Source organism: Neopelma chrysocephalum, unplaced genomic scaffold, assembly GCF_003984885.1.
Source record: "Neopelma chrysocephalum unplaced genomic scaffold, ASM398488v2 Primary Assembly neopelma1_70, whole genome shotgun sequence".
NCBI classification, from domain to species: domain Eukaryota; kingdom Metazoa; phylum Chordata; class Aves; order Passeriformes; family Pipridae; genus Neopelma; species Neopelma chrysocephalum.
The window spans coordinates 2951632-2970135 of NW_020897730.1; the positions used below are offsets into that span (position 1 = coordinate 2951632).

At 37.0% G+C, this 18504-nt stretch overlaps 1 protein-coding gene across 3 annotated transcripts in view; it reads right to left on the minus strand.

Moving 5' to 3' along the window:
* Positions 1 to 18504, minus strand: part of PLS1 (plastin 1) — a 43168-nt gene that overhangs the window by 12542 nt on the left and 12122 nt on the right. For 2 of the 3 annotated variants that reach the window (XM_027686306.1, XM_027686308.1), the window contains exons 2-9: positions 10992 to 11100; positions 7470 to 7633; positions 6136 to 6265; positions 4362 to 4494; positions 3369 to 3450; positions 1931 to 2096; positions 1693 to 1835; positions 349 to 444 (exon numbers count right to left, since the gene is read on the minus strand). In XM_027686306.1, the coding sequence (XP_027542107.1) occupies positions 349 to 444; positions 1693 to 1835; positions 1931 to 2096; positions 3369 to 3450; positions 4362 to 4494; positions 6136 to 6265; positions 7470 to 7633; positions 10992 to 11061 (984 nt within the window). In that variant the 5' untranslated portion in view covers positions 11062 to 11100. Of the gene's footprint in view, positions 1 to 348; positions 445 to 1692; positions 1836 to 1930; positions 2097 to 3368; positions 3451 to 4361; positions 4495 to 6135; positions 6266 to 7469; positions 7634 to 8053; positions 8148 to 10991; positions 11101 to 18504 lie in introns of those variants that run through there. The other variant, XM_027686309.1, reaches the window with a different exon arrangement.

Here is an 18504-nt window from a genome sequence, read left to right on the forward strand (position 1 = left end):
AGGATCACAAGGTTTGTGAAGTCTACTCTTTTTCCTTGTCTGAATTCCAAAAGAGGAAGACTGAGCAGGATCTTGTAATATTTGTGTTGGATGACCCAGCTGAAAATAAACATACACTACTCCAAGTCAAACACAGCTCCACACTTCAGACTGCAGGATGCATTATCCTGTTTCGGCAGCACTCAGGAACCTTACAAGTTTTTGCCCATTTAAGCCTTTGTAACACTGAGGAATCTGAGTTCTTGCACGTGTTAGAAAACAAAAGAAGATCCTGGTAACCAGGATGCTGGACACATACACAGAGGTCTCAGATAATTCCAGTCTATTTTTCCATTTCTGGATACTCACGTGAAATCCTGAAAAGTCAATTTTAATGGGCAGTTGATCGATGTCATCTCCTTTGGGTGCAATCTGATTTAACAGATGGTAGTATGCTCTTGAATCCTAAAACAAGCAGGCAATATTTAAAAAAATAAAAAGCAGCAAGTATGTAGCCTTTCCTAGCCATTTATTGCTCTAATAGTCCAATGTAAAAGCCACATAAGTAAAAAATACAGCACCCTAATTTCGGTGAATATGGAAGAGGTCATACAGCCATTTTACTACACTATTTCACATAGAAGTTATTTAGCCAGATGACAGAGAAAAGGAATGTCTGCTAATTATTCTGGACAATGCTAGTTTTATTCTGCTGAATATTAACTAGACTGTTGTAATTCAGATATTCAGGGCAAATTAATATAGAAAAATACCTAATCTGCATCTTATATTCAGTGTTGGTATCTTACTCCTTTACTGTCTTTATCAAATAGACTGGTTTATAAAAATTTCTCTTTCTTAATCAGTGAGGTAATGGAAATAAAAAAAGGAGAGCAAGGTGGTTCTTTTAGGATGAATCTATAGTGACAAAACAAATTATATTAATTTGATGCAGTTTTCAGTGTGCTTCTGGGGTCCCCCCCAGTAGGAAACCAGGAGAAAGAATAAAACCCTACTAGTTTTAGAAGTATTTAATACTTCTCTTAAACAGCATATATTTTTACCATAGTAGCAGTTTTCATATAAAACCTTAGTTAAATGCTTGCTTTAATAACAGCTTTCTTGGTGGCATTTCAAAATACCTAACTAGCCATTAATGACATGGTTTTCTTCAGTGAAAGGAGGTTTTATCACCTTAAGGAATCTTCCTCCTTTGCTTTTAGTTTTAAAAAGTTGGTGTTTTCTCTCTTCAACTGGGCTACTACAGAACTCTGCAAACCTTATGCAGAGTGACTGAAGAGAGAAGAATTATGCAGCTCTGCCACCTGCCCCGAGGAGCCAGCACACCTTTCAGTCCCCCGTGTCAGTCACTTGGCACACCAGCAAAGCAGTGGCTGGGAGTTATTAGTTAACTAATAGGGTAGTGCAAATTGTCCTAAATAACTCTAATCAGCACCTCAGAACATTAGAATTTCCCTGAATATGAGCTTGTTGGAAGTGTCCACATTGTGATGTGATAGTATGAGCAACTGAATAGGATGTGTGACATCAAAACTCTTTCGGAGTTGAAAAATGCAGGGTGAACCTACAGTTAGAAAAAGTAGATTACTATTTTATCTAAATTCTTCTGATCTGACTGATTTGTTTTTATGCATAGTGTGCATAATATTTTAATAGCACTATGTTCAATTATCAGAGCAAATAACTACATACCTTAATGTCTTGGCTGAAGTTACTGATTTTCTGCCACCCTGCATTGGCCAGATGATAGTTCACCCAGCGCAGCAAGAGGTCTTCTGGGGAAAGCTTCATCAACTGATCTAGTTCTTCCCCTTCATTTAGCAAGGCAATAAGAGCTAAAAGCAAGTTTGAAAGAAAGCTGAAATCATTGCTACTGTGGTCTCAGCTAATTCCAAATGGCTGACATTGCTGTACCTGGCACTGCTCTTACCTTCATTTCTGGAGAGCTCAATATCAGCAAAAAGACCAACTTTAATGATCTGCCACAGGAGTCCTAATACCAAGTGTGGCTTCCCTTCTTGCAAATCTTGTGATCCAATATTGACAACCGTACAGCCAATGGCAGATGCTGAGTTCAGAGCCAGGTTTAGGTTTTCCTATTTGGAATATCATTGTTTACCAAACTCGTGAGGCTGTAATTCTTAGTAAATTAGTTCATGTTAAACTTTGGAAGAAATAATGCATTAGTTCAATAGAAAACTGCACTCCAGAGATTTTTTGTGAACTACCTCATATCCTACCAAAATTTAGTAGAAAACATTATTGATACTGTTTAATACGGACCCACAAAAAATTGTGGACTACCTTCTGCAGTTTGGATCACTGAGGAATACTCTAATCAAAACACTTTTTGTAATTCATAAGTATCAGATGTACAAATTAAACAAAACTGCTCAAAATATCAGGGGCCTGATCCAGTAGAAAACCATGCTCTTATGGAATTCTGCGCTGTGCAGAAGGTTACTGACATCACTGCCATCCCATCTTGAATCTTATACAGGCTGACACACTAAGGCAACTGTAAAACTGTAACTGAATAGAGAGCATAAGGAAATCACGACAATTCAACACCCTGACACTGAAAGCAAAGCCAATGATCCTAACAGATGAAAAAAAATCCAAGAAAAAATAGCTGGCAGCTCCCATCAATATTACTGTTTTCTTGTGTCACATTTGAACTATCTACAGATACAACATAAACACACATAGTATCATCTTTGCTGACAAATCTTCTTTAAATTAAAGTAGAGATTACAGAACCCACTTGGAGGATTTAGAACATAGTATGGTTTAACTTTTCGTATTTTAATGTCACAGCCTGAAATGAAAAGTCTGCCAATTAACTGAGGTTTTTAATCAGCATTTTTTTCTCTCTGGACTTATGGATCTACTTCCTCTTCCAGACCTATTTTCTTAAACCTAAAGATCATAAAAACTGTTTCTCTCAAATTTTTTCATGACTTCGTACATGATTAAAAATTGAGGCTCTCATTTTCTGTCCAAGGTGCTCTCCACTATGAAAATACATCATCCTGCCATACAGCCATGCAGGTAGTTCCTGCTTTGCTAAAGCACAACCTGACCATCTACTCAGAAATCTAAAATTCTTTTCTTCAGGTACTTAATAAAGCAAAACAAAAATAGTGAATATGGAAAGAACTAGGGAAAGCATGAAAAATCCAAGTTTCCCTGTAAATCATCCAAGAAACAGGAGAATTTAGCAGAGTATTAGAATATAGAATTTCATGCTTTATGATTTTTTTATTACATAGGAGTTTTAATTATTTTTTTCTCCACCAGGAGAACTGTCACTAAATCAGAAAAACACTTTTTCATTTATGGCGAGTTCCTATCCATGCAGTACTTACAGAAATAGTGAAAGGAGTCAGTTTTTTCTTATTAATAGCCCTTTCATCAATTGTATCTGGTTGTGAAAAATTAATCATTTTGCTAAGGAAGAAAAATCAAGAGTTAATTCAAACTTCCATTTCACAGAAAATATACTATTTGATTACAAACTGTAACACTTTAAACTAGCTGAAAATACTTACGACAAGATTTAAAAAAACCCATCATCCTCTAAATCTCCTCTCCCTATTAAATACTTGCACATTCATTCAGAACGCCCCAGATAATGTTGCTAAAAGAAACTTGAGCATTTGGCTTTTATAATTAATAGAGCATGTCTGTACTGTCAGAAAAAGGTCCTGAGAAGATTAAAACTGTAAACCAAAGTCAGCTAAATGGTCTCTACTGACAAATTTTGTAGTATAATCAGTGTATTTCTGCATTGCATTTCTGTAGTACCTTGTATCTACATGGATCTCAAAGACTAGTTCACATCAATACTAACATGCTAATCCCTTGTTAGCATGGTGTATGATTAAGTACTATTAATCTAACTAACTAGAAAGTTACAGCAAACTGAAGTTAAGGGACCTACTATATGCTCTCTGTTTTGCCATGGATTTAATTCAGATTTCTGTTCCTCCTGTTCCATGATTTCGTGACTATAATTAGTAACTTCTAAAAATATTTTAAACATTTTCTAATTATTTCCACTAATGAATATATGAACTGCATAATTATCATCTCCTTTATAAACAGCCTGCACATATCTGACGAGCACAATTACGGGTCTGAAGTGGAAAACCACTTCTATAACATATGCACAGAGTCATATAAAAAATTTGCTAAAAATCACATTTCTATGGGTAAACAGATTTTCCCCATTTTACACATTGGTTGAAATATTTAAGAGTGGAATCTTGATGTAAAAGCCTATCAGAAGTTTTCCAATTCATGTCACTGTGATCAGCATTTAACCTTTGAGATTAATTTCTTTTCTTTCTTGGACTCACCAAAGAAGGATGCCATCTGCAAGGGATTTAAACAGACTGGCATCTGATGGGTTCATGGGGAGGAGGTGCTTACAGTCTGGGTCATCTTGTAGAGCTTTATTTATCCAATTAACAAAAGCAACTTTTTCTTCCTCTGAAAAAAAAGACAGCACTAAAATAGTGGATTATCATTTTCATGAACACATACTACTAAACATCATATGTGGGTCAAAGAGGTTAATCTGCAATAAAACCCCTTAGTTTCACAGGGGCCAGTTATGAAAAGAATCAGACCAGTGGGAAAGAACACAAAAATGGCAAGTGCAGATTGATCTTTCTCCTACTGCACCCTCTAAATATCTGGTGATTTTCTGAAGAACATAAAAATCATAGGGACATCATAGGGAAGGCATCCTCATGGCTGACTTCAAATTCAGTTTCTCAGCAATTACAAAGAAAAGAGGAAGATTTCTGATCAGAAATGTGCAACAACACAATTTATACACCATTGGTTTAAAACACAGCATTTCATTCTGAGAGACTGGCAATCTTTTTGAGACTCTGATCTGGACTGCTGAGCTGTACTTAGCTTTGAGAAACTTAAGAAGTTTAATATCTCAGTTTTAAATTCTCCTTATATTTAGTGCAGAATTTATTACTGTATATCTAAGAAAGCTTATTGGGATAACAGTCAGACAAGTATCAGTATCCACATTCCCAAACAGCACAGGTGGTATTCCTCTCACCTCAAAAAGCAAACAAGAGAGGTACCTACACCTGACTCCTTACACTTCTTCCACTGTCAGTGGGAAACAACGTGAAATTGTAGTGCACCCTTCATCTCATCATAAATGAGGTGGTGATGAGGCCAGGCCACATGAACTACACTTCAGTGGGGTCTGTTTCTCTCCACCAAAAATTACCATAACCTCTGATGCCCTACAGGCATCCTTTGAGATGGAACATATTCCCAGCTTTGGAGATCTACCAAGTGCAGCTGGTGCTATAAGAATCATACTGAAACAGAGGGTATTGCCACCTCTGGCTAATCAAAGTGAATCTTTCTCATATATGGAATCTTAACACAGTCTGGAACCACAGCAAATTCCAGACTCAAATCAATCAAAAAAGTTGCAATATTGCTGATAGCAATGTGATCCTGGAAGGTGGTTAACACTCTGGCCAGGAGCTGCAATGCAATTAGGCACAATTACCAACTTAAATTACATGCAGCAGGGGCAGGCAGAAAGAAACAGATCAAATATTAAAACAGCTTCTTAAGTGTAAGAGAGGCTGTGCAAAAACCATGCAGGACTGAACAATTCTGGAATGGCAGAGACAGCTGAGGGGGCCGTTCCACCCACAAAGGATATATGGTGCTTTGTTAAGGGTTTTTTAGTTTATGCTATTAACACTGTGGAAATGAAAATGAGAATTCATTTTTATCTGAATATAAGAATAAGAGTAGATTAACATGTAATGAAGGCAAAAACTTGACTACCATTACTAGAAGAACGCCAAAGGGGCCATTTTTCTCCCCTTACATGCTGTCAGTGCTTGTTTTGCTCTTTTGCTCTTGCAAAGAGTCCCACTTGCCTCCAAGTGCAGCATGAAACTAGTAACAACTGAACATAGCTAATAAACTATTGTCCACACTTGTCTATCTCCACATACTTTCTCTGTGTTAATTTGCTTTCAACACCAACATTTTCCCATTGTTTGGGTTTTTTGTCTGTAGTGCAAATTTAAAGAGTTTCCTCCATGCGAAATTTGCTCATGTTTAATTATTTCTTACCTGAATAAGAGTGCTGTGTCCCCTCACTAGAGATGGCTGATGTTCCTCCAATCGCTGTAATACCTTGCTTTTTGTTTATTGATTTTCGGAAAGATTTGCTGACATCTTTACTTTTCAATTCCTGAATTATCTGAAATCAAAAAAGTAGAGAGTATTTTGTGATTGATCATACTTTCAGATAATTAAGTGTTAATTCATATAAGTACTCTAGAGTCAGTAGTTAACCTGACTGCCTATTTACATTGACTTCTGTTCTAAAAAAAAAATTTACTGTATGGGTAAAACTAGTTTAAATCCTCTTATGAAACTTGCATAGTGAATGTCTAACATATTATTTCTCAGTGAATAACTTCATTAAGCCGTGGTAACTAAAAAAGTAGACATACAAATATACACAATTTTTCCATAGATGTTTTAGTAAACTGAATCATACATGTAAAGATATGCACATTTTTAATGCCTATAGCATATTTCTCCCACTTATTTCACCACATGCTGCACAGTAAAGGTGACAACATGACAGTTACATATGTCCTTAATCAAGCTAATACCATTTATTCACCTGCCTGCAATGTAAACCACATCCTAGATTTGCCAAAATATTGTAGAGGTTTCAAACTGACAATGAAGTATAAGTAACAGGTACAGTTCAACATGTGGAGGCAAATATTTGCATCTCACCTATGAACCACTTCAAATTAGAATCTTGGAAGGAAAGATCAATAGCTAATTTAACAAGCAACCTGCTGCAATGAGCTGCACTACTCTAAATTCGAAGTAGAAAATAATCATCCCAAACACACACTAATCAACGGCCTGATAAGCTTTTGTTTCTTTTAAAGCCCACTAGTGAGTAATCCTCATTTAAAAAAGTCTAAACCTTTGAAATTTGTTCACTGAAAGGGAAAAACTGTACCTCAATGTCAGGAATAAACAGCCTTTAGTACAGAGATTAAGCATAGTGATAGACTAATGTTTGCACTACTAAGAGCATTCAGAGCCTGGTATCTAATTGTCTGCTCTTCTGTCAGAGCAAGGGCTGGCCCAACAGCTCCTACAGTATGTAGTCCATCCCTTCATCTTTGAATAAACAAAGTAGGACTGATTTCAACTAAGGCACTCTCACATGCTTCTCAGATCAGATCTATTAAATTAAAAAGGAGAGTGAAAGAGTAAAATAACTATATAGGATATTCTAAATTGTCACAGAAAACTCAAAATAATAGTTATATCTATCTAAAATAGTACTTAGTTATAGCACTTAATTCAGTTTTCTAATCCTAATTCTTAACAGGTATCAGACAGTAAAGAAACATCTAAAGGGAGTGTCTTACAGAGACAAATTCTTCGAAGTTGATTCTCCCATCCTTGTTGCTATCTGTCACTAAAATGATTTTTTCTACGATCTCCCGGACTTTGTAACCAGGTAAGGGCAGACTTGCTTCTTTAAACAGGTCCTGAAGTTCATAATCACTGACATACCCACTGTTGTCAATGTCTGTAAAATGAAAGCACAAGTTGTTACATTTACATAAAGAACCAAGTGTAGTAACTGTAAAGCAGTTCTAGCAGATGAGTATTTCTTTTCCTGACAGAGATAAGTAAGTATGAAGAAATGCTTGAGGATTAGAGGGACAACTGTCTAGGCCTTGTGCCATCTTGTGATGTACTTTCTCAGGAGCTATCTTATGATCCCAAAGCACAGCTATAACAAGATAGCAAATTTTCAAGTAGTGAAGTTGAAGCTTTTTTTTTTTAAGACGCCCAACAAAATTATCTATAAACCTTCAAGTGAGAGGGAGATCAATTAATATTAATATATGCTTCCTGTCAATATTATACCATTTGCAATCAGGAAACTCAGACCTGATGCATGTTGTTATTAGAAGAGCACACTTACACAAGAAAAACTACTTACACAAGAACTCTGCCTGACTCTGCATTTTGTTTCTTATCCTAGTATCTGATAGACATTTTCTGTTCTTCAAAACTTTTGATGTGGTTAGGCTTACCTGTGAAGAATAAATCCAGGATGATCTGTATCTGTTTATTAAAGGTGACCTTCCTTAATCTATTAACTAGCTCTGTTGGGAACAATTTGTTCTGCCACCTTCACTTACACTTGGCTCCCAAGACCACATGTCAAGAATGTTCATGTACAGCAAAGTATCAGAATGCTGTTTTTCAAAAAGAGGTACAGTACAGCTTCATAATTGTGGAAAGAAATTAATGGCTGTATCATAAAAATAAATTAAGAAAAACTGAGTATAATTTTGTTACTCATCATGAATAATGCAGCAGCAGAGAAACAATCAAAAATACCCTTTGTACTTTCACCTTAGGGCAATCTCTGTGCAGAAAGCTGACTTGAATTCATCTTAGTATAATAAAGCATCATTTTACACCTATGTTTTTACCCAGAGTAACACCTAAATGAACCAACCACATTAACTGTTCCTGTTTTTTTAAATCTATGCATATTTCCATATATATGTATACACATATTTATACAAGCAGAATTTGAATATGCCAGTAAAATAGCCTTACCTGTACCTGTAGTGCATTGGCTATACAATGGAGAGAAGTACTTTTAAAAGCAGAAAAGCTATAGTCCATACACAGTATAGATGAAGTTCAATCAAATACAAGAAATCATATCCAGCCTAAGTAATGCTGGATATAATGCCCATCATTTTATATATTTAATGTTAATATTTTCCATGTTTGACAATAATTTACAATGTCTATGATCATAGTAAAGTTCTTGAAAAATATTAGTTAATAGTATTTTCCCAGCTCTACCAACAATCAATTTAAGGGAAGCAATTTAAGAGAACATCACAATCAGTCAAAAAGAGGAGCAGATGATGTGACCACCTTTCTGATTTATCAAGGTGCTCCCACTTTTGGTTTTTTTTTTTGTTTTCTAGTTAAAAACCTCTCTTCATATTGTCCCTGGTATCAGAACTCAGCCAATAATACCACAGTGGATGAATATGCCTCTCACTGCAGAAAGGCAAGCAGAGAAACATGCTTTCATCTCTAGCCATAACTGATTGCTGTACACTAATTTTCTTGTAATTCATACTACACTGTGTAGCTTCTGTACAGCTTCACAAGGCAGCCACATTTCACTGCTGACAAAAGGCTAAAAACACCTGATTAAAAAAAATAATTTTGTGTTTTCAATACTATCAACAACTCACAAATCAGTACACGGACAAATTTTATGTCTGCAACTGCATTAATTCATCCACTGGCTTGCAGACATGTAAAACTACAGGTAATAACAGGGATGGTCTAAACAGCAGAGGACATCCTCATGAGCTCACTCAGATTACCAGCTATTTTATTTCTCTGGGTTCATCTTTCACGGGGGGTAAGTTTCCATGATGACAAGCTGAGAGTTAAATACATGCCTTCTCTCAGTTTACCAATGTAGCTGCAAGGAATTTATCCATAAAGACATTGGAAAAGTAAAAATGAAAAAAAAAATAAAAAACCTAATGATGCTTAATGTCTGTATTTTACAGAAAGCATAAAGAAGAAAATGCTTTTCAGTGAATGGGAGCAGGACAGACAATTCTTACAGCAGAAACGTGAAAACACACAGGCAGGAAATGGAGAGAAAGAAGGAATGCAGATGGTGAAAAACCAACCAAACAGAAAAGCAGTTAGACAACACCAGTGAGTATCTACCTATGTTAACATCCCCCTAATGTTACACTGATACAGGTATACACTGCTCTTCCCTTTGGCCTGTTGTTCCAGCACCTGCAGGCTACAAACTTCTTGAGCCACAGACGTCATGATGAGTGTTTAACAGCAACTCATGAATTACCTCCCATGGATGTATCTTTCTCCTTTTAGGATTTCTGCTCTTTTTTGGTCTCGAGTCAATGGGTTCATGGTTTAATTATTTATAATTAAGAGAAGTTACTTCTTTTTATTTTAAGCTTTCTGACTCTATTGGGCATCACGTGATACCTCTATTGACAGAACCTGAATAATTCCTTCTTCACCTCTGCCTACTCTTGTCTTAAATCTCTAACATACAGTTTCCCAATAGCTTCTTCACCAAGCTAAAGACTCATAACATTTAAGACTTCTTGCCTGAAATTACCCTGTTCCCCCCATTATGACTGAATGCAAACATGTCTGCTTGATTTCCTGGGCTGCACAGTCACACATCACCCCCCAGAACTGCAGCAAATAGGAAATAAAGCAGACATGAACTTTAACAACAGCAGTACAATCTGGAAATAAGGGTTAGTTGCTATCCAATTTCTCACTCTGTTTACTCTGATTAATCTGTAAACATCCTGTCAAACATAGAAAATTGTAGTTATTTATTAACATCTGCTAGCTACAAAAGCAAGACTAAAAAATCTCCAAGTTTAGCTTATTTAAAATGTAAAATCCAATAGAATAAATGAAAAGAGGAATTATTAGTTCACCAAAGCATGAAAGTAAAGTAAAAACCAAGTGCCAGTAATCTAACATGAAAATACATAAGACCTGAAGCTTAATCAAACTTTTTTTGCAGATTTAAGGAAATCAAAAAACTGAATTTTGAGACCTATTCTGTAGCATATGCAAAGGCACAAATAATGCAACTGCCCAGCAAGAAAATACATCTGTTTTCAGTGCTGAAGGTGAAAGAAATTAACACACATAGTTTTAGTGAAAATATGGGGCTCTATGTAAACATTCTTATTTTATTAGATACTACTGGCAACATAGAGGGAAAACATGTTCCTATCAAAATAAGGTGATCCATAAAGATTTCTTCCACAAATCCTAAACAGTTTTGCAATGTTAATGGCATCCTTATTGTTTTATTATTTAAAACATACCTATTTTGCCAAATGCTTCTCTTAGTTCTTCAAGCTCTTCACGAGATATAGTAGTTATGTTGTTTTCCATCTTTGGACAGCAGGAAGTGTCGTCCTCAATTGCCAATACCTAATAATAATAAACAGGAAAGATATAAGGCTGTAATTCCAGATACATGTAAATTTTTCAACACAAGGTACCAGACTTGAATGACGTGTCCAGGCCTACCATACTTAGAATGTTACAAACAACACTTTAAAGTACATCAAATACCCAGCAATTCTTTTCACTCAGTAATAGTGACTGAGAATTCACAACAGCAGCACCTGGTTACATACACTTGGTGTTCTCATTTGCATAGAATAAGCATCGACCAGCAATCTACCTCCATGCTTGAGTGGTTTTCCAACATTAAAGTCTCCTTACACTTCAACAAACAATTTTTAGAAACATCAATTCCTAAGTGCAGTGCAGTATCATTGCCAAGTAGTGGTTAGTGCTAGGATCTAGTCCTGCCAAGCACTGAGCACTCCAGCATTTACACAGCAATAAACCTCAGTGGGACACTTTCAAGTACCTGCCTACAATCTGTGGGCGAACACTGAGGAGCCTTTTCACAGCTCCTGACCTGCACCACTCTTTTGACACCCTGTTGTCTCATAACACTGCCAAAGAGCCCAATGCAGGCTTTTACTGAGCACAGACCGGAGTCTCAATGTGAACCTTTCTCTACTGACCTCCATAAAAAAGCAAAACAAAACTGAAAGCAAGAGGTCAATAAATCCCCATGACAGATCTTTGCCCATTTCCTCTTACTGAAGCTTTATTGCAACAGGATGATTCAGACTTGTTGGTAGTAAGTGCAGCTTTGTACAGAAGTCACACACAATTGTCTCAATACACGAGCCTGTATTTGCCTTTGCCATTTCCCACTGTGCTCGTGCCACGGGCACACACAAGGCAAGCCCAGGGCAGCACCACCTGCCTGCACTCAGCTCTGACAGCACCTGGCTGGAGACAGGGAGCACAACGTGCTGCAGGTGGGGCTGTGCCTTCCATAAACATCAAAGTTTAATCTTTGCTTTTACTTTATAAGCCAAAAGGGGCAAAAATCCACCTTACATAAGTATTTCCATCAAAGTTGCTCTATACTTGCATTATGATTCCCCTTCTGGTTTAGTGTTTTTGCATTAGAGCAAGAAGAAAAATAGTCCTGGAATGACCAAGCTATCATTTGCTCATAGTAATTAAATTCAGATCTGCTATATGCAGCTGCTTGTTCCCCAAAAATTGTGCATATCAACAGAACAGTACTGTTACCCACTGGACAAGACTAGAAGGGGAAACCTGCCTTCAACAACTAGTTTTACCATGGACCATGCTGGATGCCCTTGGGAAAGACTGTACTTTTGTTTCCCACCTTTTGTGGCAAGCTTTTGTTCCACGATGCTATGTAAAAAGAGTTCTTAAACAACAAACTATTCTAAATAGCTCCTGTCTGCTTTACTTGGGTTAGTATTTTCTGTGTCTTCACTGGGACTGTTCCTGCAGGTCACACAGGATATGGCCTTGAGTGTGGGTGGCAAGTTAAGTCTTTTTCCTTCATGTCACTAGATCTTACTTAAGTACTAAAATCCTACTTATCCATTTTGCTAAGCTTACCAACAGCATGTACAGTCTTCATATTCAAAAGAAAAAACATATTTAAAATATATATTCCGAAAAAAATGACCCTTCACACAGATGTTTCTGGAAGTGCAAGCACCTTCACTGGAAACTTGGTTTGGCAATTAAAGAAATAATGAACTGTGGAAAAATTGGTGAAAAAATAAAACATTTAAACCCAAATTACTAAGGAAATTTAAAGGACTCCAAATCTGCAAAAAAACAGATGACAATTCTCTGAAACACAGAAATAGCATGACAAAGCATAAGTGAACTATTTAGCCATGCAGGTGTAAAAGACAACATCACTTTTGTCATCCTATTAATATTTTTAACTATTTACCATTATCATGAGTCAGATTTTATGAGAAACAATTTCTGCAAAGTTGCAATGCAATTAGTTTCACTGCTGCCCTTTTATGATTCATAATTTAGATTTCGCATCATATTCTACTTCAGAAAGCAGCAATCTTTGATTTCCAAAGATGTAGATTATTTCAGTTACACAGAAGAAACATCTGTTCTTGAATGAAGCAGATAAATAAAGCTAATAATTCTGCTCTAAAGAGACAGCCTTAAATAGCCTATGATATCATTACAGGGTAAATTAGCTGGTCAATTAAATGGCAGAAGTACTGCAATCATGGTTCTGGCATTCAGGAGAGACAGTTTGAACCATCAGAGGCAACACCCAAACTAGTCAGACATTTTAGACAATTTCAATACAGAAACAGGGACCTTCTATCTAAGCTAATAAATACCTTGCACACCCAGGCTTATCAGCACTCAAGATGACTCAGTGCACAGGTAATTCTGACAACATTTAGCCTCCAAAGGTACCTGTGTCTTGGAACTATGACTACCTGTTGAAAAGTACATTCATTTAGAGAGAATGTTTCTCTGTACTCTGGTGGTGTTCAGATGACACTTTGATTGTCTGTAGTCTGTGCTTACATTAAACTATCTCCTGCTGCCCCAGGACAGGGTAGGTACAAACACTGTTTTAATGCTGAAAAAGTGCCCTTGATCCTCTTTTTAGTCCTTGACAATATGCTTAACGTGAACTGACAATATTCATGCATCCCTAGCCTGCCTTCCACACCTGGAAGTCTTTTTGTGTCTAAAGACAGTTCCCTGGAGTCTCCTGGAAATTGTCCACATCCAACACAATAGAGATACCAACCATCGTGGTATTTCTGTGTGTGCAGTGGAGTATCTGTGGCTGAGCAACCACACAGGATGGAGTGAGTAGGTCAAGGAGCAGTTCCTGCCACTTTTTTGACCTGTTATCAAAGCTGTCAGAAAAAAATAGAGCAGTTAATTGGCAATCAGGCCCAATAGTTGTCTCTATCCCTGCAGGCAAGTGGCAATTTCTTTTCCAGCTCTTCATTTCAAATTCTATTTGCCTCATTTCCACATGCAGCTGCTACTGCAATGACAATGGACTTTACAAATGCTGACTCGAGAGCTTATTTTCTTTTGTCGCTGTTCTTTTTGTCTGGCATCAGGGACACACCTCCTCTGTCCCTGCTGCAAATACCATCTATTGCTGCATCATCCTTAAAGCTGTTGTCTCTAATGACAGTCAAGATAGCCTAATTTGCATATACAGGTTGTGCTTTTATGTCAATAACCAGCTGGTTATTACTATGTACTGTCTATAATTACAAAACGTGACAATTCTGCTTCTCTTGTTGGGCTTTGAATCAAACCGCTATAGATTTTAATAGAAAAAAATCCCCACAAAAATACATGGCTTAACTTGTAGCATTCCTGTGTTAGTTATCCATGATTCTTTAAGTCGATGTGATGAGAACAGAACAGCTTTCAAGCACTATTAGTGTCTTTTAATCTCTTGCCAGATTGAACTAGGAGTTCTATCCAGTCTCAGAAAGAAAATAATGCATTATAAAGTATAAGACACACAAAAAGAACTTTAAAACAAGAATATGCATCACATATTCCCTTTGGTCAGTAAGGATAGAAGAGGAAATGCTAATTAAAAATTAGTTGAAATATTTGCATATAATAAAGATTTGAGCAGTGAAACAGAATGTTAGCTCAATATGAACACAGAGAGAAAGGTTTCTGATGTATTTTCAAGAAGATAAAACTGCCCAAGTTTGTTTGGTTTATGTTTTGGTTTCCCCTCCCTAACTGAGCTCGAAAGATCTTTTTACTTATGCCAAAATTATTCTTGACCTCCAAATATAAAGATGATTAGTGGCCAAATAGATCACTTCTTTAACAATGGGAAAGCAAAAATGATTGTATTTGTTTCACTAGTGGTCTGTAATAAAACAGCAGTGGAGACTAAACTTACTGGAGATTAACTTTTTATCTTACTGTGATAATGCTTTTAATCTTTATGACAAAATTAATAATCGTTAGACTTCAGTGACTTTATAATTTTTTTATTATTATTATTATTGTTTGCACTAGCATAGGATATGGAAAGATAGCTTATCTTTCCCATATCTGTGAAAAAGCTGCAGGAGACATTCATGTGAGAGAAATACACTTTATGTTATCCAAAGTGAGAGAAGCCTTGATTGCAGAATACAGTCACAGAACCACAGAATAGCAGGTTGGGAAGCACCTCAAGGATCACCACTCCAACCTTCCTTGGCAAAAGCACGGTCTAGAAAAAATGGCCCAGCAGCCTGTCCAGTCAAACCTTGGAAGTGTCCAATGTTGGGGAATCCACCACTTCCCTGGGGAGATTATTCCAATGGCTGACTGTTCTCATTGTGAAAAATACTCCTCTTGTGAGCAATGGGAATGTCCACAAGAGCAACCTGTACCCATTACCCCTCCTCTTTTCCATGGGATTCCTTGTAAGGGAGAGTCTCCATCCACTTTGTAGTCACCCTCTAAATATTGGAACATTGTAATAAGGTCTCCCCTAAGCCTTCTTTTCTCAAGGCTGAACCAACCCAATTCTCTCAGCCTTTCCTTCTGTGGCAGCTTCCCAGTTCTCTGATCATCTTTGAGGCCCTTCTCTGGACCCTTTCCAGCCTGTCCTCATCTTTTTTTGTAAGCAGGAACCAAAACTGAACACAGTGTTCCAGGTGTGGCCAGTTCTCTAAACATAGAAAGAACTAATCTAATACACATGTAGAATGAAGAGTACTGGGTCTTATAAAGGAAGAAGGTACAAAAATAGATCTACTCTTAATGCAGCAAAGAGGATGCTTGTAAACCCTAAAAACAGGAGAGTACTGAAAGGCCAATATAATTAGCTATATACATACATATACCTGCATATATATAAAAATGAGATATTGCAAGCACATTGCTAGGTTTTGAAAAAAGAGACCAGGTATAATTATGGTATTAGTTACAGTTATTAAGAGAGTGGTATAAAGAGCAAAGGTCTTTACATATCACACACTTAATCTGAGGCTTCACAACCCGGAAGATTCAGAGTAGGTTTCTCAGCCTGGGCTTGTAAACATGGCTGGATACATTTATGACAATCCAAAGTGTGTAATTACTACAAGTTAGATGATTACAATGAAGAAATGTTGTGCTTCAACATACAAACTAATAAACCACGAATTTTTCCTCAGTCTTTTATGTATAGCATTACATAGTGAGTAAGGTGCAATTTAAGATGGGAAAAATAGTATTTTTAACTTCTTCCAAACTGTATGTACTGATCTTTGCTAGAGGAAGGCTATCAAACCAGCCACTGTGATAAATTCTGTGTCCATGAAATACGTATCTCTTGTAAAGAGGACTAGATTTACAGTGAAATTAATTATTCACTCCATAGGAATTTATTCATCATAGTACAGTAACTCTGGTGAATAATAAAATGAACATCTCCACTATGCCTTAAGGATAAACCTGGATGACTTGTGAATAAACAGTAAAACAAGCCAAGATATCTGTTAGACTGGTCATGGGCCTGATCTGAATTCATTTACTCTCGTATAGGAACAGATTAATTTCATGAGGCTCAGGTCAGGATTAAGAGTAACTCTCTTACAAAGCAGATAAAAGCTTACTTCAGAAAGATACCTTTTCATCCAAACAAAATGCCTCCAGCTTCCTCTGGCCGCCGGGATACAGAACAGCCCCGCAAGTGTATCCCCGGGATCAGTTTCAGGCCGTTTCCTCTGCATGCATCATTGACGAGCAGCTCAAACTGCCTGGGCTTTGGCTTGTTGCATTCAGCACTCCAAATAAAAAATATCAATGGAAACCTTACCTGCACCAAAGGGACCACTTCTAGGCAAGCAATTTTGGAAAAAGGCTATTGCATGCAGAGTTTGTGGAAGCAGCTTTCCTGAAATGTCCTGCAAACCTCACGTGTTTACAATCTAGCAACACCAACATTTTGGGTTGAATTTGCCCAAATGGATTATCTCATTCTGCTTTGGTTAACTAAGACTTTACAAGTTTCACCTGCCTCCAGCACAGAGCTGAGACTGTTGTATCCCCTGTTGTGACAGCAAGAGCAAATCTGAAATAGTGCCATTCTCTGGGAAACTGGGACACTGAGGCGGCACAAGTCAATACCCCCAACCCTGCAGAGCCATGAGCACAAGTTACTACATTCTAACTGTTTTCTGAGGTTTATAAACACAGTCATTCCTAACACTGGTTGTAGTTAGATCACTTCTGCAGGTAACAGAAGAGCAAGGATTTCAATTTGCGTATTTCCATAGTACAGTGTGTCCAGGGCTCCCTGCTGACAGCAAACCATTGCCAGATGAAACATATGTGAACAAAGCTGCTTCCAAGCCACAGGCAGATTTTTCTTAGGTAGTTGTCAATTCCAGGCAAATCAGTGTTAGGAATACAAACCCAAGATTTTTCTCACAGATCTGTTGATAAGAGGCAACACTTCTGTTTCTCAGAACACAAAATCAATTGGCTGCAAAACCAATACACCCCTTAATCTGAAGCAAAATCATCCTACTTTTGAGAGGAGCTTTATGTTTTACATGATGGAAATGTCAAGACAGTATTCTGGACAAACTGTATATTTTATGTAATTTAAATGTATTGCTTCTCCAATAAATTATGGGGTACAGAATCAAAGTGTACATGATAAACGTGTGCCATAGTAAGCTACAAATTAAGGGACACAAAAATAAATTTTCGCTATAGAAGTTTTAACATGGTTAGATTCAAAAAGCTCTGATCCAATGTAAGGGCTGGATACAGTAAATCTGCTAAAAGGGCACTTGCTTTCAGTTTTATTACCAAAAACCTTTGCCTTGGTGAAAGTGCAACACCAGCATGTACATGGTATCCAACTTCTGTCAAGAGAAGTACAGACACCAGGGAAAATGAAAGCATAGTAAGAACTTGAATACACTCACACCATAAATCTTAATTACCTTTTATGCTATCTCAACATCTTTCATGTTTTTCATTCCTCAACAGCATAAATACATTCTTCAACAAGATAAATATTTAATCAGGAAAAAGAACACAAAAGGCATAAGGACTTAATTTTTAACATAAACATACCAACTATTCTCTAGTAAGACTGTTTTCACTAAAAAGTGTCTTCAGAACTCATTGTGAATAAAAGCAGCTTATGAAATAGAATAAACAAGAAAAGAGTTGCTACATTTTACAATGGAAAAGAATGGTCCTGTCATGCCTTTTAAAGAAGTTTGAGCCTACTACTTGTAGGCAAACAGCTTGGAAAAAAGTTTAAATGCCTGGACATCAGACACTCAGATGTGCCACCAACCCACAGCAGTTCAGCTCTGGAACACCCTAATCAAGCCTTCCAGTTGCTCTAAAGGAGATTAGTTACTTTTGCATTCAGGTGCAGGACACCCATCAGAGGCTCACCATGCACTTTATCACATATTACCACAGCAAAGGTACCAGAGTACTGAG